The 12413-nt window shown below is 34.8% G+C and overlaps 1 protein-coding gene across 2 annotated transcripts in view; it reads right to left on the reverse strand.

Moving 5' to 3' along the window:
* Positions 1-12413, reverse strand: part of LOC121371131 (mitogen-activated protein kinase kinase kinase 11-like) — a 45234-nt gene that overhangs the window by 15720 nt on the left and 17101 nt on the right. For both annotated transcript variants that reach the window (XM_041496798.1, XM_041496797.1), the window contains exons 2-4: positions 1851-2031; positions 1219-1367; positions 367-542 (exon numbers count right to left, since the gene is read on the reverse strand). In XM_041496798.1, coding sequence (XP_041352732.1) covers positions 367-542; positions 1219-1367; positions 1851-2031 — 506 coding nt within the window. The remainder of the gene's footprint in view (positions 1-366; positions 543-1218; positions 1368-1850; positions 2032-12413) is intronic.

A 12413-nucleotide genomic window follows, 5' to 3' on the forward strand; every position in this document is an offset into this window, starting at 1 on the left:
ATTCTAAGGCAAGTGATGACACCAAATGTTGATAATATACAAATAAAAATTTACAAAATTGTTAACACTATTGTAAATAATTAAGGAATATGTGACAAGTGTTTTTACATACCATTTAGCTGTACATTAAAAGTAAAAGTTATCCATTGTCATATAACCAAATACAATACATAGAATCAAAAAATAAATCTGGCAAGAATTGTAATTTATAAACGACTAATAAAAAGTAGAATACCAGGTTTATTTTAAAAAAAGAAGAAATACTGTAATGTTTTGTGTTCAAAATACTTAACTCAATCATAACTCAATAACACCACAATCACGGTCTGGAAATTATCAAATGAATAATAGTTATAATTAAGTTACCTTTTCTCGACTGCGAAGTTCATCGAACATCTGCTCGATCTCCAGCCTCCAATCCTCCTGCATGGTGTGGAAGGAGTCCTGGGGTGTGTTCATGAAAGACGACTGAGCTATTTCATCGAGGCGTTCAAGAATCTCAAGAAAGGTTGGTCGTTCATGACATTCTTGATTCCAGCAATCTGTAAATTGAAATATTTTTTTTTTTTTTTTAAACAAACCTGAATCAAACAGATTGCAATTAAATTGGAGTTTTACTTACACACAGGGCATACAAAGTCAGAAATATGGGGGTTATTTCAGAATTAGTGGAGAGCAGTAAAATGTTAGCCCAGTTGTGTTTGATGAACGAAGCTTTTGTTTATAATAATGGTTGGAATATTTGCCATTTTAACAGTTCTATACTGATCAAATAAGAATCATCACTACTAGATATGGGAATTATAATGTTTATGTTTTGACAGTATCTTTTAACAACACCACTAGAGCACATTGATTAATTAATCATCGGCTATTGGATGTCAAACATTTGGTAATTATGATTTGTAGTCATCAGAAGAAACCTGCTACATTTTTCCTAATGCAGCAAGGGATCTTTTATATGCACTTTCCCACAGACAGGAATGCACACGCCATGGCCTTTGACCAGCTGTGGTGCACTGGTTTGAACTAGAAAAACCCAATCAGTTGATCCATTGAGGTGGTTTGATCCTGCAATGCAAGCACCTCAAGCGAGCACTCAATCGACTGAGCTAAATCCCACACCCCATTTTCACAGTTAAAGACAGACAAAGTGCACTACACATGTGGAATGAATAATTTGAACTAAAACTAAAGAGATAAAGCAGTCCTGATTACCTGTCATGAGCTGTGAGAACAGAGAGGGACAGGTGGATGGAATTGGAAGTGTAAGTTTGTTGACAGCCACGCCATAAGCAACACCTAGAGCATCAATTCCCTTATATGGCGTCTCTCCAGTGAGCAGCTCCCACAACACCACACCATAGCTGAAATACATCAAAACTCAAATCTTATACAAACAGAATACGTAACTTATGCATGCTGAAACAAATACATGGAGCAACAGGCATGTTTCTTGCCACAAGTAGTTTATGATACTCAATACAGAAAAGAAAATGTTTAGTCAATAGCATACTGGATGAATGTATATAGGTAGAGGTATTAATGGAAAGATATATTTCAAAACATTCTTATGAGATATTCTGCAAACAGAAAACTATTCTATTTTATAATAACTTAAATGAAAGAATAGGAATTTGGGGGCGAGGTTTTTTTTATATATTAGAAACCCCCACAATATATATCCCCCCTTCCAATGTTCATTATCAAGATTTTTCCAGGGGCTGAAAAATTACACAAAATTATACTACAAAGAATGAATAAATGACAAAAAATTTAACAGCCGCTATGTGTAATTACATATGCACAAGTATGTATCTATGAAATTTGAACTGCAAAATTATATGCACCTCCAGACATCACTGAATTTCGAAAAGCGAGATGACTTGATAACTTCTGGTGCCATCCAGGCGTACGTTCCAGCAGCACTCATCCGCGTTGTTTGATCCAACTCTCGAGCCAAGCCAAAATCAGTGATTTTCAGGGTTTTGTTGTCTAAATCTTCATTATCCATGCTCTCTTTTAAAAGAACTGTAAAGAAAGAAAACAGTCAAATTGAAATGTGTCATCTTAAATATGTGTGTTTATAGTTTAGTCAAGAAATGTTTAATAACAGGGGTAGCTCTTCTATTTTCCAAATTTGCCAATTGTGAATTAAAAAAAAGAAAAAAAGGCAAAATAATTTCAAACAATGATTGATATATTGTTGGAAAATAGCTATGGGTTTCTGAAATTTCTGACACTGAATAGATAATCTGGTGAAATATTTTGAAAATGCAGAGCTAGCCAACACCATGGCAAAATATTTTGGTCATTGATGTTGGGGATGTGGAAGAGGTGAGTCTGGGAGGGTATGTCCCACTCTTGTTGCAGTGACTTTTTAACAAATTGGTGGAACCAATACATGACCATCCCACCTATCAAGGATGAAAAACACTGGTCATATACATGTGTCATATATATATATATATATATATATATATATATATATATAACTACATACAAACTTTTCACTTTTATACAATTACCTCAATTCTCATTTGATGACGTCGAAGAAAAGCTGAATGTTATCCTTCGATAAACCTCAGAAATTGACGTCATTACGAGAGCTGGGATGTCATTATGTAAAACAAGCTATGGAAAGGACACTAAAAGCTGATTTATGTCTAGTTTAACTAAATATGGTGTGTCCAGGTGCTTGTGCATACATTTTAGAAGAGGGTGAGGGGCTAAACTGTGGCTAACAAAATTTATGAATGGTTAAGACATGCTTCCCTGGAAAAGTATTGAAAAAAAGATAGAAAATTTGCTTGATCAAGGTAAGGGTTTGACTGCCGTAACCCACCCTCTGCACAAGCTCCTGTCTTTGTAATTATATAAAATGTTTGTTATTTTTAAAATGAATTTATCGATGTACAACTGTCACAAACTGCATAAAATTGTGTAGCGTAGTGAAGCATTTTAAACTAAAGACCTCAGAATATGACGTCATTACGTCAAATGGGACATCATTACGTAAAGCAGATCATGGGAAGAACATTAGAAACTGATTTATGAATTATGTGTAGTTTTAACCAAATAAGTTGTTCTGTTTGTAATTATAAGAATTGTTAGTAATTTTTTGCAAATTTATCAATGTATAATAGTCACAAATTTAGTATGAAATAACTTCGCTACGCCACAAGATTTTATACAATTTCTGACTGTTATACATCGATAAAGTCACAAGGAATTACGAACAATTCTAATATACACCAGTAGAACTTATGCTAATAAAATTCAAACTAATATATATTCAATGCAGCTATTTTTTTTTATGGACAGTGAGCCTAGCTAGATTAAAACTCCAAAACATTACACATTCCATCGTTTCATGTCACATACTATCATTTTACATCATTCAATTTGAACATGCACACTGTCTGCATCCATTCTTTAAAATATTTTTTACCACATCACATCGTTTACTTATACTTATAGCTCGAAATTGGAAGTACAATATGTACTGCTGTTGTTTTTAAAAAAATCAGGTAAAAAGAAAAACAATATGGCCTGCTGGAAGAAGTGTGAAAAATTAGAACTCTGCAATATATTTTAAAGCATTATGGACTCAAATAATAACAAAATCAAGAGCTAAATAGCAGATGAAAAATTACATGCAATTGTTTGGTGCTTTTAGTAGGTGAATTTTCATTTCACCTGCTAGGTCTAAAAAATGATGATTTTTTTTGCTTTGCGCAGGCTGCTATCTCGGGCCCTGCATTATACTTTCTATCACTTCGTATTGAGTTTATCTCTCTTCCTTCCTGTATCACTTACAAAAGAACATGACGAAATAAAATAATTTCAAAAGGAACATAAGTTTAAATGTAATGGATGCTTAATATTCGATGCATGTTTCAAACTTCCTACTGTTAATAACTAAGATAATATACACATACATATACAAGTAGGTTATCTGAGCTGAATTTACCAATAATACCCTCAAGCATTATTGTACAGTAGTTATATTTGTATATTATGCTCTAACAATGGGTTTAGGACGGCATTTTAATTATACTTATAGCCCACAGGTCTTAACAGAAAGACATGCCTACATACTATGACATGGTATTAGTGATCTAAGTTCTCTGAACAACCACAACATAACACCCTCAATAAAAACTAACAGAAAGAATTTTCAGGTAGCTCTCCAAAAATGACAAGTCAATTTTCAAATATATTGTACATGAATTGACATGTCTTGAGAGAACAAAATAGAAATACATATAATTGTGCAAGTCAAAAGAATTCTTATTGACATATGGGACCGCTAGTACAAAATTTATTCAACCTTGCATAAAAAGCAAGTACACAGAAAAGTAGGAAACATTCTGTATGATAAATGCATGTACCAGTTTATAAAAAGCAAGTACACAGAAAAGTAGGAAACATTCTGTATGATAAATGCATGTACCAGTTTATAAAAAGCAAGTACACAGAAAAGCAGGAAACATTCTGTATGATAAATGCATGTACCAGTTTATAAAATGTACACTACATTACACGTTAAAGGCCAAATTTACAAAGCCTGTTTTTCTGAAACGCAGGTGCTTAAGTATTGTCAATGTATGTAGCTACATGTGCGCAAAACATAAGCAGGAATTGTAAATTCAGCCCTAAGAAATTATCAGTGTGTTTATGAAGAAAAGATAATGGGAATTGAAAACTTCATAAATGTGTTGTATATAGGTCATAAGCGTACGGGCTACCATTTTTGTAGGGGGAAGCTGTTTTTTGCCCGAATTAAAACAAATATGCCCGAATCTGGTAACAACATTTATTCATATGTATATTAACATTACTACTACTCATTGGCAGGGAGGATACTACCAAACAGCTATACATAGGGTTGTAAACAAATCACTACGCTTTTTTACATAGATTACAACTAAGTTTGAGGGTAAAATTATGGAAATGCATGTTGAAAAGGTATCAGGGGCCTAATTCACAAAAGTCTCGCTACTTTGTGATCTCGCAGTGCAATGCTAAAATTCTTGCAAAGAGGATGCTTTGTCTAGCAGAGCCTAAGAGACCTTTGTGAATAAGGTGCCAGGTTAGCACATTTTGCTTGAATATCTGTATAATTTTTACCTGAATTCCTGCTTACGCTTATGATGTAGGTTAACAGGCACTTAATTTATAGTAACCTGTACATGGGTTATTTCAATCCCTATGTAGGAACCATTATCCCACCCCACCCCCACCCCTATCGCCCTAACCCCCCCCCCCAAAAAAAAACAAAAAAACAATTTGGCTTTATTTGTTCTTTTTTTTTAATGTGCAGCAGACAAGTATATTAAGGCAGCTAAAATCATTTGCGGTCTCCCACTTCACCTTTAATTATCTATGATTGAGTTTTCGTCAGAAAGGCAAGTGATCACCTCCACCTGGAATGTTTTAGGAGAGTGGCAAATTGATCACCTTGTAATAAATGTTTAATACATTTTACTTGAAACATCCTGTAATGATTATGCGCCTAACTCCATTTCAGGAGCAATCTTCAGCTTGCCTGAAGACCCGTGATCAATGTGTTTAAGGTATGTTATCTGTAACTACCTATATATCAGAATTACTGGGAAGAGATATGTAATCAGGGCTTAAAACAGTAGCCTGTGAAAAACAGAAAGCAGCCCATTTGTTAGACCTAGCAGGTGAAATAGAAATGTACCTGTTAAAATCACCAACAAATTGCAGGTCCTTTTTCAAGACAGATATACATGTACAATTCTCATTTGCTATTTAGCTTGTGATTCTGTTATATTTTAATTCCATAATGCTCTCAGAGTTGCTAATTTTTCACACACTATCTCAAACACTTCCTTCACCCCCTATGTCAACAATCTACATCTTTTTTTCTAAGCAGGACATATTTCTTTTGACATGCTATTTAAGAACTATTATACCAGGTCATATTTTACTTCCTATTTCAAGCCCTGACAATATGAGCCTCACTTGTAAGAACAGATGTGCAACTACATGCATTTGAGGTTTTTTTTTAATAGACCAGACAAATAATTACAATTACTCTAGCCTGTATGAAATCTCAACCGTCAGAGGGTAAAATTATGTACCTTAAAATCTTGGAAATTAATGAAAGAAAGAAATGTTTTATTTAATGATGCACTCAACACATTTTATTTACAGTTATATGGCGTCAGACATATGGTTAAGGACCACACAGATTTTGAGAAGAAACCCACTGTCGCCACTACATGGACTACTCTTTCCAATCAGCAGCAAGGGATCTTTTATTTGCACTTCCCACAGGCAGGATAGCACAAACCATGGCCTTTGTTGAACCAGTTATGGATCACTGGTCGGTGCAAGTGGTTTACACCTACCCACTGAGCCTTGCGGAACACTCACTCAGGGTTTGGAAATTAATGAATACATTTTATAATTTTTAAATGATGATAATAAGAGAACTGCTGTTTAAACTTTGTCAAAGCACACAAAAGGTAGTGTCCGATTTTAAGATATACTACTCAAAAGAATTTAAGGGTCAGACGATATTTTTGACATTATTTTCTGAATGTCAATTATATTAGCTAGACCATAATGTCACGCATGGTATTGTTCCATTTTGACGAAAGTGGGTCTAAGCAACCCATAAATGAATTAAAATCCACTGTCATTGACACTGTCGACTAGTTCTAATGGCGAAAACATGCTTACATTTGCACGTAAATTAGGGCGAAAGCGAAAGGTCTGCTAAGTGCCCATAACTTGCTTTTTCACAAAGCGCTTCATTTGCACACTTTGCACGTGTATTCCATGTTCCCAATGCTGAATTTCCGTATAACTGGAACTTGCGTTCGTGTACAGTGCACACTCCAAATTCGACAATGGTACGACTTCAACTGACTATCGAAGATCGAGGAAGGGCTATTGCTTGGCTTCAGGATGGCAATATGCAAAGAAATGTTGCTCTGAGACTTGGTGTCAGTCAGAGTGTCGTTGGCCGACTGTGGCAACGGTACCAAGCAACGAATTCTGTTCGAAATCGTCCACGTTCGGGAAGACCCCGAAGCACTACAAATAGAGAGGACCGCTACATCACCAATATGGCTCTACGTCAACACACAACCACTGCACGCCGATTACATGACAATATGCGGACTGCGACTGGAACTCGAGTGTCTGGTCAAACCATACGCAATCGTCTGAGAGCCAATAATCTACGCTGCCGTCGCCAGGCTGTTCGACCACCACTCCTACCATGTCACAGAACGGCCAGACGTCACTGGTGCACGCTTCATCTGCGGTGGCAACGTGTTCAGTGGGGTCGAGTGATGTTCACTGATGAGTCCAGGTTTAGTCTCCAGTTCAACGACGGTCGGGTTCGTGTCTACAGACGTCCTGGGGAGCGCTTCGCTGACGTTATTGTTAGACAACGTCACCGGTTCGGTGGTGGCAGCGTCATGGTGTGGGGCGGCATCTCTATCCACCACAGGACCCCCCTCTATGTGGTGGATGGCAATCTGAATGGAATCCGCTATCTGAATGAGATTATCCGGCCGTTGGTTCTCCCAGGCCTTCAGCAGATTGGCGGCGGGGCAGTTCTGCAGGATGACAATGCCAGACCCCACCGCGCCAGGGTGGTAACGGACTTTCTCAGACAACAAGGTATCGCCAGGATGGATTGGCCAGCATATTCGCCTGACTTGGCCCCAATAGAGCACGCCTGGGATGAATTAGCCAGGAGAGTTCGGGATAACCATGCCCCTCCGGCCAACCTTCATGATCTGGGTCAACTTCTTATGGCAGAGTGGCAGGCCATTCCCCAAGAGTTCTTCAGACGTCTGATCAACAGCATGAGGCAACGATGTGTCGAGTGTATTCGCGCCAGGGGTGGATTCACACACTATTAAACAAATGTTCTAATGTGTAAAATCCATGTTTGACAACCTTCAACTTTGACAGCATGTCATGTGACTTTCTTGTATACAGTGACGTTTATTTGTGGTTTTTTGTAAAAAAAAAAAAATTATATGGAACAATAAATAAAAAATTTGGTGTAGTTTGCATCATCAATCTAATACACTCTGAAACTTATTTGGTTATAAATTTTTGACCCTTAAATTCTTTTGAGTAGTATATTTAACAAATAACCACTTAGTAGGTACACTTATGGTCTGTTTTGTTTTTATTATATACCCTCAAATAATTTTTTGGTAGAAAGCCTGATATCTGCTTTGTCTAAAACTTGCCAAGGTTCATTTCAATTTTTATCTTTAGGGCTGGTGTATGCATTTTACTCATGACAGATTCTCTTTAAACCGCCATCTGTTTTATAGAGGTTAGTTCCCACTAAAGTTTTTCTTAAACAATCTAATATAATACATAAATAAAGTAATCTGTACTATAAGCAACCAACTGTGTTAAGACAGCAGTGGCGGATTTTCCCCTTAGGTCACTGCTTAACAAGTTTACTGTACATGTATCTGGAATAATGACACTTTTTATCGGTCATCTGATCTATGCATTGTCATTACACCTGGAGATAATGCTATAAAATGTGTATCTGCTTACATTTTTTAGGCGACAGGTGAAAATACATTTAACTATTTACAGTTATCATTCACAATTATATCAGAAACCTATTATTACTGTCTCATTTTCAATGTATCTTATCATTCAATAATCGGTTATAAAAATACAAAAAAAAAAAAAAAAAAAACATTGTTAAAAATTGAATCTTAAAACTTTTATCTGTGGGTATCAGGGTAAAACAGGTATGGCGCCATACCAATTTTTTTTTGCTGATTTTATTTTTTTAAGTTTACCTTTTGACAAAATTAATGACTTATCATTACTGTTGGATTTTCTTAGCTCTAACCCTAAACCTACCCTCCCCCCATACCCCATGTTGACTGCGGTTGTATTCATTACACACATTGTAAATATTCAATTCCATAGCACCATACCTAAAAATGTCTTTCTGGCAAAAATCATGAGTATGAATCATTTTGTTCAATAAAGAAAATTAGATTTTTGTTATATTCATTGAAATTTAATGTTTTGTTTTACAACACCACCAGAGCACATTAAGTTATTAATTATTGACTACTGAATGTCAAACATTTAATAATTTGGACATAATTTACTGCTAAACCATGTATTTTAAGTTAAACCATTCGTAAAGTGTTTTTTTATTTTGTATCAGGAAAAAATAGTAAAAGGGGACAGGCACTTGTGCAGTTTTAATATACTATCATTATTATAGATAAAATTTATAAAACATATATGCATGAAATATCATAATATGACAATGTTGCAACATTTTAGCAGAATTCCATGCTTCCCTGAATCCCATATTTTGGGTTAGAAACGTTAATGAGATGGAATCCCAAAATATCTATATTAGTATTATTACATAATTTATAAGATTCAGGCAGAAAAAAAACACCTCCCAAAAACAAATTCAATGCCTTTTTACATGTAACTTACAATTTGCTACATAACAATAATGATCTTTATTTTTCTCTTTAGAAATGACAAAATTATATATTAGGAAGTTTGTCCTGGCCCACTGGTTTCAATGGACTGCTACAGATAACCACTTTTTGTATCAATTTACATGTACTGTAGATAAAAATACATTCTAGACATGTATTTATACACAATACATCATGCTTTTGTAATCAGATACACATGTCCAGACTATAAGGGCAGGGTTAATGCAATCTGTGCATTATTTTTGTTTAAAAAAGTAAAAAGATTAATGCCAGCTATAGATTCTTTTGATGAAAAATATCCATCCCCTATCAAATTAATTATAATAATTATATATATACATTTTTTTACTTTCTGTCATGTAAAATAAAAAGGGAAATATTCTACATTTTTATGTACATGTACACCAAATACTGCATGTATTAATGAAATCAAGCCACAGCCAGAAAAGCTAGCCAATGACATCAAGTGTGCTTTATGCATGCACCAGTAGCTATGAATAGAAGCCAGTATTACTATTATATGAGATGGCGTCCACAATAGACATTTTACCGCTGACCCGGCTGTCAAGATAGCCAAGTCAAGTGGGAATATGTTATCATAATGACCCATACTGAGAAGCGGCCAAACTGAATACTGTACTTCCACGGGGTATTATTTACTTAACACGAGCAATCAATACATAAAACTTCTATTATACCATGTACACACAGATAATAGCAAGTTTTCCTTTATCAAAGCTTACATGTTTAGTAGACTGTATTAAGGTCAATATGCTGTGTGTGTGTGTGTGTGTGTGTGTGTGTGTGTGTGTGTGTGTGTGTGTGTGTGTCTGTATGTCTAAAACACAGTGTCGTGAGAGATGGTAAATAGAATTGGAGAACAAATAAATTATCTCCACCTGTATTCAAGTCATACAATTTCTGTCAAATATGTACATTCTAATGTACATGTGTGCATATCATAATCAACACTAAGTCTAGAAATATATTTTAGACCAAGTAGTTGGATAAATTTATTTATTTTTAAATCTTCATGTACAGGATAACACATTTTTATGATTTTCAGGGCTAGCTCTTAGTGACCAAAATATTCAGCCAAATTGTCTATTAAACTTCCAAAATTGACTTATTTAAAAACAAAAGAAAAAGATTATTACATGCAATTATTTTGTCAAATTAAAATACAATTTGCCAACTGCTTTCAAAATTTGCAATTAGTAAATTTGTCGAGTGCCAGAACTAGCCCTGACTTTGAATACAGATGAGGATAGTGTAAGCTGTAGGTAGATGCAGAAAATAATATCTGACCCACTCACCCTAGGTTAGTATTAGAAAAAATGGGAATGGATACAATTAAAAGCAACAAAATCTGTTTTTCAGGACAGGCCACAAATGGTGCATGTTTGATAGTCATGTTTCCAACCAATACCTGGGTGGTGATGGTCAACAAGGGCTAGTGATTTTTCATGGTGACTAGTAATTCTTCTAGGCTACTAAAGTACTGTCGGAAATAGAATAAAAATGATTTTCGTCGATTATTTCTTACATATTAAACTGACAAGTAAATATTTTGTAAATATCTATTTAATGATAGTCTACCTAATTTAGCATTTACTTGTATGGGCGCTCATTGATGTTCAAGGTGATGTTTACTCTTGAAATTAAAAGAAAAATGTCAGTAAAAAGGTAATTTGTGCACTTTATTGGAACAGGCTATAACACATTTTGGTCAACATGTGCCAATTTCATTGCTGTTGCAATATGTGAAGGACTGTTTCTGATGATAATTTACCCCTATCCCTCTCCAAAATAAAATATTTTACTCATTTATAAGTAACTTTTGAGCAAAACTGTCAAGAACCATTATGAGTGATCCATTATACTGGTATTCAAGGTGCTACCTCAATGTTGCACAATGACAGCTATTGCAAATCATTTAACATTTAAAGAAGACACCTTTAACAATATGCCCATAAAAGATTATAGGAAATAATTTTATCTACTTGTAGAAAATACATTTTTATTGGAGAATCTTTATCACAGCTCGCATATAACTATGATATAGCACCTTTAAATTGTTGCAAGATTGTGTAAATTTCTAATGTACTTTTCAATAAATATGCTTGTCATAATTAATAATTTATGCTGCAATTCAAAATAATCAGTTAACTTGCAATTTTAAATTAAAAGTTTGTTTAAGGGTAAATAAAATTGACACATATCGATCAAAATGTGTTGTTTGCTGACATCTTTAGTTTAATTTCAAGAGTAAACACCACCTTGTACATCAATGAGAGCCCAAACAAGTCAATACTAAATTAGGTAGAGTATCATTGAATGGGTATTTACAAAATATTTACTTGTCAGTTTAATATGTAAGAAATAATCAACGAAAATCATTTTTTTCTATTTCCGACAGTACTTTTTTTTTAGTCCCTTAGACCAATGGAAATATTTTTTTCTCTCTCTGTGCTTCTTTTGTTCTGTTCTTTTTATTATCGGATCAAAAACACATTCTAAACTGTGGTTCATCTGTACTGCTAATTCTAACTTCACCATTTTTTTTTTTAATTAGATGTTTTTATTCATAGGCGCACACCAGTGTTTACAAATGGACTGCCCTGGTAGGTGTGGAATAAACTGGAGTTCAGAGAAGCAATATAATATAACTACATGTATACCCATTATCTGCCCCGGGTTGGGTCCCTGGCTTTCCAGAGGTCAAACTCTGTGGCAGACATGCTCGAAACCTCTGTGGTATATGAGCATGTTAAAACGGAACATGTACACCTGTAGTCATTGTTGTGAACAAAATCAAGGCGAGCTGAAGATCACTTTCCTGAAAACAGTGAAATGGTGCTACACTGCTAGGCGAGCTATCACATTAAGTTTCAAATTAAATTTATTAAATAT

Source organism: Gigantopelta aegis, chromosome 4 (genome assembly GCF_016097555.1).
Source record: "Gigantopelta aegis isolate Gae_Host chromosome 4, Gae_host_genome, whole genome shotgun sequence".
Classification (NCBI taxonomy): Eukaryota; Metazoa; Mollusca; class Gastropoda; order Neomphalida; family Peltospiridae; genus Gigantopelta; species Gigantopelta aegis.